This window comes from Chrysemys picta, chromosome 8 (assembly GCF_011386835.1).
Source record: "Chrysemys picta bellii isolate R12L10 chromosome 8, ASM1138683v2, whole genome shotgun sequence".
Classification (NCBI taxonomy): Eukaryota; Metazoa; Chordata; order Testudines; family Emydidae; genus Chrysemys; species Chrysemys picta.
In genome coordinates this window covers 90,051,086-90,069,198 of record NC_088798.1, presented here as the reverse complement: position 1 = coordinate 90,069,198, position 18,113 = coordinate 90,051,086, and the positions used below count along the sequence as shown (strand labels likewise).

General features: G+C 49.7%; 1 protein-coding gene across 3 annotated transcripts in view; it reads right to left on the bottom strand.

The window, feature by feature from the left end:
• SH3PXD2B (SH3 and PX domains 2B) overlaps positions 1–18,113 on the bottom strand; it is a 127,105-nt gene that overhangs the window by 59,383 nt on the left and 49,609 nt on the right. For all 3 annotated transcript variants that reach the window (XM_065555900.1, XM_065555899.1, XM_065555898.1), the window contains exon 3: positions 6,297–6,372. In XM_065555900.1, coding sequence (XP_065411972.1) covers positions 6,297–6,372 — 76 coding nt within the window. The remainder of the gene's footprint in view (positions 1–6,296; positions 6,373–18,113) is intronic.

The window sequence follows — 18,113 nt, the reverse complement described above, 5'->3', positions numbered from 1 at the left end:
GGCACATCCTTTACACAACTGGCCCAACTGAGCTCATTTGTTTTCTTAGTTAATTCTTTCCTGGGGTCCCCATCTCATCATCCCTCAGCCAGCAAATGTGTAACCCTTAGCATGTGAACTTCTTCAGGCAGGGACTGGGCCTTTGTGTGTATATTGCACAGCACAGAATTGATACTCAGCAACCAGCAACTGTTCACTGGGGACTTTGTCTCCGAGCCAGAGGCTGATAGATTTCCAAAGCTTTGCACAATCCCCCCATAACATTGCATATCCATTAGTCAATGCTACTTCATTCCTCCTGCCCTAAGAGTCCATATTAGCATTAACGGTGTCCTGTGAGCTGGGACTAGCCAGAGGTGTGTCATGGGGTTATGAGGGCAGCATCCCCCAAAACAACGATCACAAGAAGGACCTGCCACTGACTCGAGGCCAGCACACAAGCAGCTAGGAGTCCACCTCCCAATTCTTCTGCATGTCAGGAAATGGAATTTTTGGCATAGTGCCTGAATGCTGTCAGAATCAGTGGCCTTGGAGGTTATATTCTTATTCTGTTAGTGGTATCACAGAAGCACCCAAGACATGCTACAGGCAAGTGCTATCCAGATATATAGCCTGAGAGAATCCCTCCTCCAGAGAGCTCACAGTCTATCCTTGTCCTTCCCATCTGTTTCTCTCAAGAACTCAACTTTATTACTGTTCCATCTGTTTTAGAGTGGGGTTGGGGGTGGGGGTGGGGAGAAGAGAGGGCGGGAATTACATCCTTGCAAGGATATTCTCTGGGAAGAGCTGAGACCTACTTTAAGTCTGAAGGCTTGAAGTCTCCTCTAGCGACTTCAAAGAATGAGTCAAATCCCACAAGGAAAATAAAGCTACGGTAACTAAACAAAAGCAAAAGCAGAAGAAGAACAAAATTCCTATGGGTTGAATGCTGTAAAATAAGCATTAATAATGGGACCACTTCCCCCTCCAGGAAAATATTCTGACAGACACTGAAGGATGGGAATCTCCTCAGTTCCTGTGGGTGACCCTGAGTTCGAGACAATTACAGGTTTGCTAAGAATGCTACAGGCAGCAGGACATACAGGATAGCAGAAGATATTTTTCAGGCCTTCAGAGGCCACACATCTAACATTACCATAGGCGGCTTCCCAGAAAGCAGCATATTTCAATCAGACCATTGGAGCCAAATCACCACTGGTAATGAAATTCAGATGCTAAAATACTCCTCAAATGAGGGAGGGAAGAAAAGTAAGCTATAGATGTCACCCGTTTCTCAGGCCTGAATCAAGTCAAAAACCCAGCAAGCCTAAGTTTCATCATATATTGGATGCATGAGATTCAGAGAAACAGACCCTGCTCTAAGAAAAAAGAACAGGAGTACTTGTGGCCCCTTAGAGACTAACAAATTTATTAGAGCATAAGCTTTCGTGGACTACAGCCCTTACAAACATTGAATCTATCTCCCCTTGTAAGTATTCTCACACTTCTTATCAAACTGTCTGTACTGGGCTATCTTGATTATCACTTCAAAAGTTTTTTTTTTTTCCTCTTACTTAATTGGCCTCTCAGAGTTGGTAAGACAACTCTCACCTGTTTATGCTCTCTGTATGTGTGTATATATATCTCCTCAATATATGTTCCATTCTATATGCATCCGAAGAAGTGGGCTGTAGTCCACGAAAGCTTATGCTCTAATAAATTTGTTAGTCTCTAAGGTGCCACAAGTACTCCTGTTCTTTTTGCGGATACAGACTAACACGGCTGCTACTCTGAGACCCTGCTCTGTCTCACACTCGAGCCACTCTGCTTATGCGTCTTGATGGAAACAGCACAAAATCTCGAGGTTTACAATAAGTAAAACAACATGTTGCCATCTCAAGCTGGGAAAGAGGAGACCTGAACCAGAAGAAATACACCACGATTCTTGTACCTGACAATTCTACCAGCTACTAATAGATTTTTCTAAGCCAAACCAACACCTCTCTCAGGAGGCAGACCTTGCCAATAAGCCACCTCACCAGGTACATAAGACCAGGTGACTAACTCCATAAGCCAACTCAGTAGACAGCTACTGTCTCCTTGCTACACATGCCAAAGATGGCAAAGGAAGCACTGCAGAAGCTACAGACCTCACACTGCTTAACAGCAGCTACCCTCAAGTGACAGGATTAAGCAGCCCTGTGTGATTAGACAGATGTGAGTTTGATGTACCTAATGAACATTGTGCAGGAGACAACCAGGAGAATATCCCACTGTAAGATGTTCACACCACAGCTACCCATTGTTCTGTGCCAGCATGTGAAAGCAGGAAAGGTGAAATCCAACAATATTCATTATCCACCATCCCTATCACTCTACTTCTGTGATGGGCATGCAACAGCTGAAAGTGTCAAGGTAAGCCTCTGGGAGGAGTATGGGCTGAGAGTGACTGAAACCTGTAGAGAAGGCTGGGGAGGACATGAATACAGGAGTAAGATGTACAGTTTGAGGCAGAGACTATTGCACTCATGACCATAATATGTAGCTCAACTTGCATTATAATATCTCCTCCCAAATCCAAACATCATCCTCATGACCCTCTGGGACTATGTAGGCCTTTGTCCAAACACCACCACCACAACTAAGCCAATTTGCAATAGAGATGGACCTCATATTGACATCTTGATATCACTTGCTACTGGACTCCGAAGGGGTTCAGAATCTGAATTGGTAAACTGCATCTCAGACCTTCAGCTCTGGAATTTGCTTCCCCCACTTGCTCTTGACTTTTGAAACCTTCTGGGCACATTGCAAGACCCATCTGTCTTCCACAGCTTTGAGGACTGAAGGGTTTACAGGGATAACTGGGGGTCCTTGGACTAGGATGAATTTTCTTGGTGGGCAACATCAGGCAGGCTGTTTGGCTGTACCTGGAGATGGATTATTTTAGTCTATGGAATGGGGGCCCAGAGCAGTGGGCTGGAGACCGGTTACTGCTATTTTATAAAGTTGAAATAAGTGCGCACACCGCCCATGGAGGGATGTCAGCGTAGCTCAAGGCCTAGGCTCTACCTCCTGACAGCTCCAACCCTGTTCCACAATCGAAATCCCAATGGAGAGTAATTTAATAGAGGGGAACTTTTTCAGTTTGAATGAGCCACAATGAAATCAACGAGTGAGGCTGTGAAACACAACACGCTCGGGGGCAGCCACTCTGGAGCCCAATCCCGGTCTTCCAAAAATAGCAGCGTTTTGATGGGAACAAGTAGGGATTCTTCACAAACTGAAAGCAGTCAAACTGTATTCCCTATTTTTCCAAGTCATGCCCTCTGCCAATTTGGCTTCCCCCAATGGCAGGAAAAAGTTGCACAGCAGTGCCTTTTCCTCTATATTAAAGTCAGACTTGCTCTGGTTTTGCTAATTCTACAATCACGGAAGAAGCCAGAACCAGAAATGCCTCCCTGGACAACCCAGACACAGTTTCTTACCTACAAATATGCCCTGGCTCATGAAGAGGAATAAAACAGAGTCTTCACGCTGCTCGGAAGAAAGGAACCCCATGTCTACACTGCAATAGGAGGCGTGATTGCTGGCATGCCCATGCTAGCTTTAATCTAGCTAGCAGGACTTAAAATAGCAGTGAAGACACGGCTGCATGGACCACGGAAAGGGTTATACATACCCAGGGTCCCCAGTGGGCTGGAACAGCTCACGCTGAAGCCTGTGCCACTGCATCTTCCCTGGTATTTTTAGCCATGCTATCTAGATTAAAGCTAGCGCAGGAACATCAGCCCATGCTGCAGTCACACCTCTGACTGCAGTGTAGACATACCTTAAACGTCTGCGTTTCCATAAGACATCATAATGGTTTGCACTAAATATACTTTCTGCGTTCTCTGGAAGTGTTTAAAGTATCATCCATTTTCATTAGCTCCTTGGAAAAAAGTTTATGTGGTCAAATCTATTGGCTGTGGGTGTGTGAAAGACTCTCAGGGGCCCCACTCCCTGGCAATTTTAGGGCTACATTTTCAAAAGCACCAGCAATGTGTCACAAAACGACCACATGCACCCATTAGGTCAGGTGTGGGCAAACTGTGGCCCGCGGGCCGGATCCGGCCCATCAGGGCTTTGGATCTGGCCCACGGGATTGCTACCCCCATGGTGCTGCGGGCCCCATGCCGCTCCGGGAAGCGGCTGGCACCACGTCCCTGCAGCCCCTGGGGGAGGGCGGGGGGCAGAGGGCTCCATGCGCTGCCCTCGCCTGCAGGCACTGCCCCCGCAGCTCCCATTGGCTGGGAACGGGGAACCGCGGCCAATGGGAGCTTCGGGGGAGATACCCACAGGTGAGGGCAGCACATGGAGCCCTCTGCTTCCCCCTCCCCAGAGGCCACAGGGACGTGGGGCCAGGGCAAGCAGGGAGCCTGTCTTAGCCCCGCTGCGCGCCACTGCCACCCCGGAACCTCCAGGTAAGCGGCACCGGGCCAGAGCCCACACCCCGAACCCCTCCTGCACCCCGCACCCCAACCTCCTGTTGCACCCCTCCTGCACCCAACCCCCTGCTCTGAGCCCCCACCGCACCTCCCTGCACTCCAACCCGCTGCCCTGAGGCCCCTCCCGCACCTCAACCCCCTGCTGCACCCCTCCTGCACCTCAGCCCCCTGCCCTGAGCCCCCCCGCACCCCAACCCCGTGCCCTGAGCCCCCTGCTGCACCCCCCGCACCCCATCCCCCTGCCGCACCCCCCCGCATCCCAACCCCCTGCCCTGAGCCCCCTGATGCACCCCTCCTGCACCTCAACCCCCTGCCCTGAGCCCCATCCTGCACCCCGCACCTCTCCTGTGCCCCAACCCCTTGCCCTGAGCCCCTTTCTGCACACCGCACTCCCTCCCGCACCCCAACATTCATGGCCCTGCATGCAATTTCCCCACCCAGATGTGGCCCTTGGGCCAAAAAGTTTGCCCACCCCTGCATTAAGTCCAAAATGGGTAATTATACAGGTTATTTTGGGCATATGAACGCCCATTTGCATAGTTGCGTGTTGGATTTGTGGGACAGCTGCTGCACCATAGACATCCCAGTTTGGAAAACTGCTCCTTAAAATTGCAGGAGAAAGTTACAGCTGTCAGCCTGTTTCAGTATTACATTTCTGTGGGATTGCTTTTAAGGTCTTTCTGCACTTTAACTGGAGTTACACTCAATTGCAAACTGCACAGAACAGTTCCTAGGGAGCCACAGCTCCTGGCTCTGTTGGGGGTGTCGATACTGAAACCCACTGGTCTGTCCTAGGAGCTACCTACAGAGCTTGTGAAGGTAGGATTGCTTTCCTAAAACACGGGTGTCTTCTGGGGGCAGTGGCTATGTATTTGCTATTCAGGATGGGCAGCAACCAATGCCTAAATATTGCAGAGTATGACGGGGCAGCCCCGCCCCGCACTAGCCCCAGCAGCGTCAGACCAGTAGCTCTGGCAGCGGAAGTCCCGCCCTGCTCGTACTGGGCATGCTCCAAGTGCTCAGGGAGTATAAAAGGAGGGAATTCAGCTCAGTCTGGGCTGGCGGCCGTGGGGGAAGGACCTACCCGGGGAGCTCCTGCGGAGGACCAGCCACCACCCTTGAACTTGCTGGGATCTGAAGCTTCCCCTGGCCAGCACGAAGCCCTGCTGCAGGAGGAGCCCGAGGAGGCGATGGACTCGGAGACCCTGGAGATTTATGGGAAACCCCAACTCTCAAGACGGTAGGAAGCAGTACCTTGCCCCCGGTAAGCCTCAGTGTTTCGGTAGGATCTCCCCGCTGAGCCAGTGGCAAGGTCCTATGGCGAGGTAACCAGGGGCAATCCTATAGACTCTGGCCACTAGGACACGCTGTCCGGCAACGAGGGGCAATCCTATGGACTCTGGCCACTAGGCCATGCTGCCTGGCAATGAGGGGCAATTCTATGGACTCTGGCCACTAGGCTGTGCTGCCCGGCAATGAGGGGCAATTCTATGGACTCTGGCCACTAAACTGGGCTACCCTACCACGAGGGGCGTAAACCCTCACACAGAGTCTCTGAGTTTTAAGCTGGTTGTGGGCTGCAGCCCTGGGAACTGAGGATTTTAATACTTACTTTGCATATTACTGAAAATATTGTCATGTTCATTTTAATGGAGAGGATGCAGGCATCAGAAGTTTCAAATTCACATGTTGTTCAAGACTCCAACCATACCTGTGTGTGCCTGGGTGCATTGGGAGCTGGTACCAAGACCTTTTCTTAATCTGGCCCCACTTGAGTGTATTATGTCAAAACCAGAGTTTGCCTTCAATGGAATCCATCCTACTCACCTGGCAGAAAGGGGATGATCCTTTGTTTGGGGTCCTTCTGCCCTCCTTCCATTGGGAACTTGTCCAACATCTGCATCTAAAAAAAAAAAAGGTGGGGGACACAAGATAGGATTTAAAAACAAAATGTTAAAGTAACAAAACAACTACTCAGCAGGAGGAGAGACTGAAATGAAGCCAATTCTCCATGTCAATACATGGGAGTCTTGGCTGTCTGCACATAACCGCATTAAATCGAGTTAGGTTCTGAGGGTAGGGCTGACACCAGGTCTCCACAGCAATGAGAGAAAAGTGGTTGTACGTTCCAAGGGGCTCCAGCAACGCCAGGGCTCAGATGGGCCCTCTCACAATTTTCTAGTTTTCCTTTATGTTCCTGGTCCAACTGACGTTTCACCATGTGTGCGCTTATTCACAGTTTGTATTTCACTCAGTGTGAACTGGGAAGTCAACGTGCTTTTTTTTTAAACAACTAGCCTCCATCCTGAAGGATCTCAGAGCAACTTACAAACATATACAAACTGGGCTTAAAACTACTAAGAACAAACCTCATGACTACGGACTACTTTGAAAACCCTCTAGTAGATTTATCTAAAAAAGGGCTTGGTCCATTTTTGCAGTTCGTACAATTTGCAAGCACCGGCTGGGACGACAAGGCGGGGAAGACCAGAAGGGTTAAGATTCACCCTCCTTATTGAAGGCTCTGGTATCACGACCTCTCTACTCCATTAGGAATGTGTCCGTACCCTGGGAGAACGCTCCAGGGATGTCAATGGGAGTGGGGGGTACTCTGTTTCTCACGGCTGCTCCAGTCATCTTGCAGGAAGGGGTTCCAAGAGTATCACAGCCTCCATGGCTGTCATAACCTGAGGCAATTTAGGAGTAAGAAGAACAGCACGCTCTTCTGTCTTTTATTTAGGTCATCTTGTCCAATTAGACAATTTGAGTAGGGCCCTTCTTCGGCACACCAAAGGGAGAGTGCGCACAAAGGGTTTCACTAGCATTTTTTTTTTTTTAGGTGCGGATTTCTAAGACCTCTGGATGGGGAAGCACTTTAGTTCTCAACACTGCAAAAATCAGCAGCTTCGTGTGTGCATGCGAACATGTGTGTGTACATATGTGCAATGGGGGACAAAAAATAGGGACAGATCTAATTCCCTTGACTCTTCTATTAAAGTAAGGGATTTTGGCTATAAATGCTGTTGGCAGCCACCATTCAATTCTACAGTAAAGAAACCCTACAACCAACTTCCACTGTACTGCAGCTAAAGAACACGTACTATTAAGTCAGCATGGCCCGAGGGAATGAGCACAGGCTTGAAAGTCAGAGTTCTAATCCTGGCTCTGACACTGAGTCATTATGTGGCCTTAGGCATGTCACTTACCTTCCCTGTGGTTCTGTTTCTCCCATGCACAATAAATGAGGGATAATTAAACTCTCCTCTACAACCTCTGAGTCTCAGCCCTGTGCTTTAACCACAAAGGCATACTTCCAGAAATGCCTTCACTACTCTTCCCTCATTTGCACCATTCTCTAGTGATGGAAGCACAGCAGTGTCCCAAAATGCAGTCCCACATCTGCACTCTCAAATGGGCAACCTCTTGGTATCCATGTAGAAAAGAACAGAATTAAACTCCACTGCAACACCAATAGCCCAGTTCCATAGGCAAACCCCACAGACAACAGCAATCCTCTAGAGCAGTGTTTCCCAAACTTGGGATGCCGCTTGTGTAGGGAAAACCCCTGGCGGGACAGGCCGGTTTGTTTACCTGCCGCGTCCACAGGTCCGGTCGATTGCGGCTCCCACTGGCTGCGGTTCACTGCTCCAGGCAAATGAGAGCTGCTGGAAGCAGCGGCCAGTAAGTCCCTTGGCCCATGCCACTTCCAGCAGCTCCCATTGGCCTGGAGCAGTGAACCGCAGCCAGTGGGAGCCGTGATCGGCCGGCCCTGCGGACACGGCAGGTAAACAAACCGGCCCGGCCCGCCAGGGGCTTTCCCTACATAAGCGGCATCCCAAGTTTGGGAAACACTGATCTAGTGCAACCCTGGGGGCTGTGAGCAGGTTTCAAAGGGTCCACCAAACAGAGCCAACATTAGACTTGCTGGGGCCTGGGGTAGAAAGCCAGAGCCCCTTTGCATGGGGCTGAATCCCGGGACCCTGAGCCTCACCACCCGGGGCTGAAGCTGAAGCCTGAACAATGTAGCTTTGCAGGGGCCCCTGTGGCATGGGGCCCCAGGCAACTGTCCCGCTTGCTACCCTCTAATGCCAGCACTGGCTTTTATATGCAGAAAACCAGTTGTTGTGGCACAGGTGGGCTGGGGAGTTTTTATAGCATGTTGGAGTGGGCCTCAGAAAGAAAAAGGTTGAGAACCCCTACTGTAGAGAGCGACAGGGCACAGGGGTTATTTTTCATCAAATGGAAAAATCTAAAGTCCATTTATTTTCAAGATCCATCTTTCATTAAAGCCTTGTAAATTGGCACAGACAAAAGTTAACGAAGTATACGATGAAATGTTAAGTTTTATGTATCAATTAAACTCTGATGGCCCGTGATGAATACAATAGAACAATCAAAGTGTTGCTCTCATGGATTCCCAATAAGGATGTATCCATAGTAACACGCACACAGAGAAGAACAGAAAGGAAGGATGGTCCAGTGGACTGGGGCTTGGCAGAGCCAGGTTGAATTCCCTGCTCCACAGGCTTCCTGTGTGACCTTACGCAAGTCACAGTCTCTTTGCTCTAGTCTCCCCATCTGTAAAATAGGGAGAATACTTCCCTATTCTGCAGGGATACTCGGACACATTAATGATTGTGAGGTGCTCAGATTGTCCAGTAATGGAGCCGTGTAAGTACCTATGATAGAGTTATTGGTTTGTTTTTATAACCACATGCAGGCACATTAGTCACTGTGAAATAATACTAAACCTGTGATTTTCTGTAGGTCCTACACAAAAATAATGCCATGTTCCTCTGCTGGTTTTACAAGCAACAGCAGCATTTCACAAGCATTTCCCAAAGTCCTTGTCTACACTACAGGTTACTTTGGTATAACTTACGTCGCTCAAGGGTGTGAATAATCCACAGCCATGAGCAACATAAATTATACCGACCTACGCACTGGATAGACAGCACTCTGTCACTACAGTCTCTTGCGGACGCAGGAGTTAAGCTGACAGGAGAGCTCTCACTCTCCCATCAGCTTAGAGCATGTCCACCACAAGCACTACATCAGTGCAGCTGTGACACTATAAGTGCAGTAGTGTAGATGTAGCATAAGTCTGTGCTACCATTACCCGAGGACACTAGTGAACAAAACAAGAACACAAACAAAAAAGCAGGATTTATCTCAAGGTCTATGAGGAGAAATATACACACATATGTATGAGAAATGACAAAAAGCCTAGCAGAAAAAACAAAGGACAAATCAAAACCAAAACAATTTAAAAAACATAAACAAAAAGTATTCAAATGCTCCCTTTAAAATGTGGATGCCAAACACAGAAACAGATTAATCAGGAAAGGGAAATGCTTAAAGCCTCTTTCCAGGTCTGGACTTTATGAGTTAGCAACACAGCCATAACCAGAGATTGCTCTGACGTTACCAGTGGAAGCCACATAATGAGCAAGGCTGCGTGTGGATTCATTTCCTCAATGCCGAATGACCACTGGGCTGTCACAGTGATTGCCATTCCACCAGAGTTAGAGAGCATGTAACACCCTCCTGTTGCTCCTTCTGCCCATGAAAATAAAGGATTATACAGCATCTCCATTAGACCACATTACAGCCTCATTGTGTCTCCATTTATCCAGAAAAAAACTGAATGAGTCTAACCTTATTCTTCCTGTTTGGAAGGGCTATTAAGTTTATGAGGGACACGGAGGTAAGTGATACAAATCAAGCCACCGATACAGCACATCTAATTAGAGTTAAATAATATAATACTCGACTCTCTCAAGGCCTTTTCATCTCGCATTTTTGAGAGCGAGCAGAGTGCTCCTGAAAGAGAGAGATATAACAGCGCCAGAGCCAGGCAGACTGCAGGCAGACCCCCTAGGCCTACAGTGCCCTTTGTTCTTCCAATCTTAAGATCCCATACAGATCAGCTGTGACACCTCAGTCCTGTCTTGCAGCACCCCCTGCTATTCCAGGCTAGGGTCTCAAACAAAAGCTGCCAATATTGCAAATATTTGTCCCATATTTCATAGTGGATTTCCTGACGTGCCCAAGTAGGGGGATTAGGAGATCTTCAGCTCACAGATTTTGGCAGTCACCTCTAAGTCCCTAGAGGATATCTGCCCAGGCCAACCATGGTGCCCTCTATAAGCCTCTGCTCAGAAAAGCAAGGAATAGCCAGGGTTAAGGGGCAGCACACAGGAGTGCTGGAAGAGTTATCTCGGGGTTCTCAAACTGGGGGGTGGTGACATCTCAGGGGGTCGCAAGGTTATTACCTGGGGAATCGCAAGCTGTCAGCCTCCTCCCCAAACCCCGTTTCGTCTCCAGCACTTATAGGGTTAAATATTTAAAAATGTGTTTTTAATTTATAAAGGGGGGGGGGAGTTGCACTCATAGGCTTGCTGTTTGAAAGGGGTCACCAATACAAAAGTTTGAGAACCGCTGAGCTATATGGACGAGGAGCGGGCAAGGGTGTCCCAGGACTGGCCTACAGCATCTCCCACTACTCCAGAGCTGGGGTGTGGAAGAGAAGCCTGTATGTTGCCTGCCTGCATTACTCCTGACTCTAGTCAGTGTTGCACACCTCCTGGATTAATGAACGCTAATAACTCCCAAGCTCTGACATGGAAAATCCCAGAGTCCCTAGAAAGGAGGCCTGGAAAACATGGAAGAAGGGAAGAAAGGTGGGGGGTGTAAGTCAGAAGGGAGAGTCACACGGAGTCACTTCCAGCCCAGCTGCCACATCACACAGCTCTCGAGAAGGCGGCAGAGGCCTGTTCAGCAGTTTACAAGACATAAGCCAGTGGCTGAAGAAAAGCTAAAAACCCATTCCAAGGAAAACAACCCCAGAGCCGGCTCTAACCGCGGCAGGTGGTTTGTGTTAGCAGATACGAGGGCACATGTTTGGAGAGATCCAGAGTCGTTCAGTCACGGGCTGACAGATCATCCTTTATGACACAAAGTCTTCTAGCCCCACAGCCAGGAGAAGAAAGAATTTAACAAGGGTGGAAGAGAAATAAACTGCACAGCTGGCATCTGCCATTAGACTCCAGGAGGAATCTGGTTGGCTGGTTTCAAGGAGAGCATGTTTTAAAGCCCCTGCCTACCAAACTCACACCCCTAAATCTTATCTGACCAAATACTGGCTAGACTGCATTATGATGCAGAGAAGCCCCAAGCTGCCATTCAAGGGTCTTGGGTTAAGTTACCCTTGTCCAGTGTCCCTGATTAAAAGCAAGAATTTTGCAGAGATAGCATGCTCTGCCCTGGGAAAGGAGTTGGGGGAGGATGCAGACTGAACCATATTAGAAGAGGGATTTCTCTCTCTCTTCAAACCTGTGAACTGGATGGTTCTGGACAGGTTTGACCACAGAATACCCTCCTCCTAGGCCTCAGCAGATTTTCCTTAGGAGGGAAGAAATTTTGGATTGAAGAAATTCATCATGGAAAGACTCCTGCAAATGATTTCAGCACTCAGGGTTTCCATCCAAGTTATGCAAAGAAAGTGGTAACATCACATTCCCAGAGCAGTAAAGTGCCCAGCCATCCAAGATCTAGAGGACAGGGAGTAGAGAATAGACTGGAAGCAGACATACATACAGAGAGACCCTTCTGAAGGCAGGCAGCCACACAGACCCTGTGATAGGGCAGAGAGGCCGAGATACCCTCCCTCTCAGCAGTGAGCTCAGCCAGCAAAGGAAGAAAGTGTAAGGGAAAGAGAATTTTTTCACTTCAAGGTCCCAGAAGCAAAGACAAGGCTTTCATCTCGAGGCCAAAAGACCAAAAACATCAAGACACTTGATCATGGCCTTGGATAGACCAAGAGACTACCTACACTTCTAAAATCACAATATACCACACTATTAAAGTGTTTGCAAACACATCTTTAAAAAAATATTAAGAGCAGATGCCATTTAGAGCATTTACATGTATTGTTTAGTTAAAATTTTATGCAGGACTTTTAACATGGCACCAACCTTTTACATTCTTGTATGAAATTGTAATAATTGTAACTAAATTGTAGTACCTGTACTTGTTATTCTGACCTTCATTTGGGGAAGTGGCTATAAACCCTCCCCTGGTCTAAAATCACAGCAACCAATTCGTCCTGTTCCCTCCTTCTCTCCCCACCCCTCCCTCCACGAACAGAAGCAAACACTCAGCGTGAAGAACAAAGGCCTTGGCTATACTTGCGAGTTACAGCGCTGTAAAGCCACCCCCAGCACTGTAACTCACTCCCCGTCCACACTGGCAAGGCATTTGCAGCGCTGTATCTCCGTGGTTGCAGCGCTGCATGTACTCCACCTCTCCGAGAGGAATAGCGAGTATTGCGCTGCCACTGCAGCGCTGAGGCGCCAGTGTGGCCGCCCAATGCGCTGTGAATGGCCTCCAGAATTATTCGGCAGTATCCCACAATGCCTGTTCTAGCCACTCTGGTCATCAGTTCAAACTCTACTGCCCTGGCCTCAGGTAACCAACCATGTGACCCACCCTTTACATTCCCTGGGAATTTTAAAAATCCCCTTCCTGTTTGCTCAGCCCGGCGTGGTGTGGAGTGCTATCAGCGAATCTTTCCAGGTGACCATGCCTCCACGCGCCAAGCGAGCCCCAGCATGGAGCAATGGCGAGTTGCTAGACCTCATCAGTGTTTTGGGGGAGGAAGCTGTACAGTCCCAGCTGTGCTCCAGCCATAGGAATTACGATACCTTCGGGAAGGTATCAAAGGACATGATGGAAAGGGGCCATGACTGGGACGCTCTGCAGTGCAGGATTAAAGTGAAGGAGCTGCGGAGTGCCTACCGCAAAGCCCGCGACGCAAACGGCCGCTCGGGTGCTCCCCCCGCGACCTGCCGATTTTACAAAGAGCTGGATGCGATACTTGGGGTTAACCCCACCTCCACTCCGAGCACCACCATGGACACTTCAGAGCCAGGGGGGGGGGGAGGAGGAGGAGGAAGAAAACGGGAGTGATGGTGGTGGGCCGGATGGAGACACCCCAGAATCCCTGGAGCCATGCAGCCAGGAGCTCTTCTCGAGCGAGGAGGAAGGTAGCCAGTTGCAGCGGCCGGTACTTGGTGGAGGACAAACAGAAGAGCAGGTTCCCGGTAAGCAGTTTTTTTTTTCAGGAAGGAATTTTTTCGGTATGGGCTCTTTGGGAGAGGAGGGTTAGGCATGCATGCCTAGATGTGGAATAGTGCATTGATGTGGTTTATCACATCGCGGTAATCGGCCTCGGTAATCTCCTCGAATGTCTCATCCAGAACGTGTGCAATGCGCTTGCGCAGGTTTATCGGGAGAGCCGCCACGGTCCTTGTCCCAGCCAGGCTAACGTGTCCGTGCCACTGTGCTGCGAGGGGTCGGGGGACCATTGCTGCACACAGGCAAGCTGCATATGGGCCAGGGCGGAAGCCGCATTGCAGTAGAAGACCCTCCCTTACTTCCCAGGTCACCCTCAGCAGCGAGATATCGTCCAGGATGAACTCCTATGGAAAATGTTGGGACAGTGTTCAGTGTAGGTGCCCCCTGAAGCTGTTGGCTCTCCCCAAGGCACAGAAACCCAGAGGACAGTGCAGCCCTGAAACAATCAGTCCCCCTTACTCACCATTTTGAGGCTCCCGTGGGATATGTGTGCTCTGTTTCGGACGGGAAAATTATGCTATTGTGTAGACCCTGTGTGTTTTCTACTCCTTAAGTGCGGGGGGAATCATTACTCTGTCTGGTATAAACAATGCTGCCTCTGTTAAATGTTGCATTTTGCCTATACAGCTGCATCAACCTTGAGACCTCAGCCGTCCCTCTTATCGCCTGCTCAGAGACTGCAAAGACTCAGGAAGAGACCGCGAAAAACCAAAGAAGACATGCTGCAAGAAGTGATGCGGCAATCTATTAAAGAGAATGAGAAAGCACAAGACTGGAGGGAAAGAGAAAGCAGGATTCGCCAGGAAAACGCAGCGCACCGGCGGCAAAGCACCGTGCACCAGCAGCAAAGCACTGATAGGCTCATAAGCATCCTGGAGCGCCAAGCAGACGCTATCCAGGAGCTGGTAGCCATGCAGAAAGGGGAGCAGTACCTTAAACACCCCCCCCTACAGCCCTTGTCCCAAAACTCTTTCCATTGTGCCCCACTGTCACCTCCAACCCACTTACCCCAACTTCCGTGTTCTTCATGCCATCCGCTGCCTCCAACACCAGTATCTTCACCACCCAGCCCTGAAAACCATGACCCTTACCCTCTGCACTCAACCCCCATCACCATGCAGTATAGCTGTCCTGAAGTGCAGCACTCACTGCACAGCACACCAGACAGGACATATGCGAATCTGTGATTGTACTGTTCCCCACTCCACCCCCTTGTTTCTTTTCAATAAATAAATAATTTTTCTTTTCAATAAATGGATTCTTTGGCTTTGAAAACATTCTTTATTATTGCATAAAGTAAAAGACTCCTTAGCCCAGGAAATAAACAGGCACTGCAAGTCTGCTTGTCTGCTAAGCAGACACGGATTCCTAAAGATTGGAACTACTGCACTTCACTCCCATGCAGGGCACCAGATATTACTGCTGGTTTTCAGCCTCAAATTGCTCCCTCAAGGCATCTCTAATCCTTGCAGCCCCGCGCTGGGCCCCTGTAATAGCCCTGCTCTCTGGCTGTGCAAATTCAGCCTCCAGGTGTTGAACATCGGAGGTCCATGCCTGAGTGAAGCTTTCACCCTTCCCTTCACAAATATTATGGAGGGCACAGCATGCGGATATAACCGCGGGGATGCTGTTTTCGGCCAAGTCCAGCTTCCCATACAGAGATCGCCAGCGGCCCTTTAAACGGCCAAAGGCACACTCCACAGTCATTCGGCACCGGCTCAGCCTGTAGTTGAACCGTTCCTTGCTGCTGTCAAGGCTCCCTGTGTAGGGTTTCATGAGCCACGGCATTAACGGGTAAGCGGGATCTCCAAGGATCATAATGGGCATTTCAACTTTCCCTACCGTGATCTTCTGCTCTGGGAAAAAAGTCCCGGCCTGCATCTTCCTGAACAGGCAAGTGTTCCGAAAGATGCGGCGTCGTGCACCTTTCCGGGCCAGCCTCTGTTAATGTCAATGAAACGCCCACGGTGATCCACAAGCGCCTGCACGTTACCCAGAGTCATGGTTCTTCTGAGTAGGATGCAATTAATGGCCTTGCAAACTTGCATCAACACGATTCCAACGGTCGACCTTCCCACTCCAAACTGGTTTGCGACTGACCGGTAGCTGTCTGGAATGGCCAGCTTCCAGATTGCAATAGCCACCCGCTTCTCCACTGGCAGGGCAGCTCTCAATCTCGTGTCCTTGCGCCGCAGCGTGGGGGCGAGCTCCTCACACAGTCCCATGAAAATGGCTTTTCTCATCCGAAAGTTCTGCAGCCACTGCTCGTCATCCCAGACTTCCATGATGATGTGATCCCACCACTCGGTGCTTGTTTCCCGAGCCCAAAAGCGGTGTTCCACGGTGCTGAGCATGTCCATGAATGCCACAAGCAACTTCGTGTCGTACGCGTTACACGGCTCGATAGCATCGTCGGACTCCTCACCCTCACTCTCACTGTCACTTTGGATCTTAAGGAATAGTTCGACAGCCAAACGTGACGTGCTGGCGAGACTCGTCAGCATACGCCTCAGCAGTTTGGACTCCATTTCCCGCAGACAGATCGCGCTGCACAGAAACCGTTGAAAGATGGCGCCAAAGGTGGACGGAAACAAAGGGATTTCTGGGATGCGAAGCGATGCATCATGGGGCATTGGGACAGGACCCAGAATCCCCCGCACACACGCCCCCTTCCCACAACCCACGGCGCCAGAATGGGAAAAAGGTGCTCTGTGGGATAGCTGCCCATAATGCACCGTTCCCAACAGCACTGCAATTGCCGCAAATGTGGCCACGACAGTGCGCTGGGCAGCTGTCAGTGTGGACAGAATGCAGCGCTTTCCCTACTCAGCTGCACGAAGTCAGGTTTAACTCACAGCGCTGTACATCTGCAAGTGTAGCCAAGGCCAAAACCTCACAGTATGAGGTGAAACTCGCCAAACAGGGCTTTGGAGCTGTGCTCCGGCTCCACTCCAGCTCTAGGCAAAAACCTGCAGCTCCACTGCTCCAGAGCTGATCCGCGCTCCAGCTCTGGGCTCCGCTCCCAAGCCCTGTCACCAAGGGCATGTCTACACTGCAGTCAGGAAGTACAATTGCAGCTTATGTTGACACAGGTGAGATAGCTTTAACCCAGCTAGCTCAGACACCGGAGCAGTGAAGTTGCAGCGGCCCGTGCTTCAGCACGGACTAGCAGCCTGAGTAATTATCCAGGGTCCCAGGCTGGCTTGTACAGTGTCACTGCTCCGATACCTGAACTAGCTAGATTAAAGTCTAGCTCAGGTATGTCCACATGAGTGTAATCATACTCTGTTGCTGCAGTGTAATCATACCCCAAAACTTAGGGTCTGATCACCCTGCAAGGCCCTGCCTCAAAGCTAACAGTCACATGGACCAATCCTTCATAATGCTAAGACAAGACATTTTTATAGGAGATTGGAGGAGTATCTTCGCGACATACACAGGCACCTGCCTAGGAAGTGCGCTAAGCACTGCCTTTCAGGAGACCCAAGCTCAGTAACCAAACAGGGTCTCTTGTTCACATCACTGGTCAGCAGTGCCTGGTAATGTGATTCATGGCCACAAGACAGACCATTACTGGTCCCAGTCTCTCACGTATACCGGGCCAGAAATGCCCAGGAATGCTTCATGTGGTCTTGCAGGAGACCCAGATGAAATAACTGTCCTGGTCTTGACTCCCCAAACTGGGACTGTGCAGAAACAAGCCTGCTGGGTAAGGGAATGCCTCATGCTGCCCAACAGTGAGAATCTTCACGCAAGCAGGAGAGGAGTTGATGGCAAGGAGATCCTCAGAGTTGTGAAAGGGAAGCCTCCCACTCCCATGGAGTAGGGAACGTGCCATCACACATGTGCATGCACACTGGTACACAGAACCAAGGCAAGATATCAGAGCCAGTCTGGGAGCCATTGTCCAGGGCAAGAGAAGTGTTTCATTAAAGAAACAAGACTGTCCAGTAGGTGTATACAGGAGGTCATATCCCGCAAGAGGGGATAGGTGGGGGTAAAGGAGATGTTTCCATCAGCAAATTAACACAGGCCAGGGGAGTCAAGCTGAGAGCAAGCTACATTCCTCCTCGGCTGGTCTAACACAATGGAAGCCCAAGCAGTGCCCTGTGCAGCAGCTGACGTAATACATGCCTGTGCCACAGACACATCACTTGGAGCAGTCAAATTTTGACACCAATAAAAAGCTCAACAAAAGGCTGCAGTGTTGGGTTCAGAAGCTGCAGTAGAGTCACAGGAAGCCCTTTGTGTGAGTAACAGTCACCCCCCCAAAAAAGGGGAAAGGGGGAGCAAGGGGTGGTGAAGACAAAAGATGGACCTAAGCCAAACCGAATTCTGAAATCCATAGCTTCATCTCCAATGAAGAAGAGGGGGACTGCAGAATGGAGTCAGATTCTCTTGCATACTCCAGGAATACTGGCCAAGACAGGGGTGAATGGGCCAATGCAGCAGTCACTCTCTGCTCTGTAATAGTTCACATTTTCCTCGATCTTCAGAGCCCCCTAT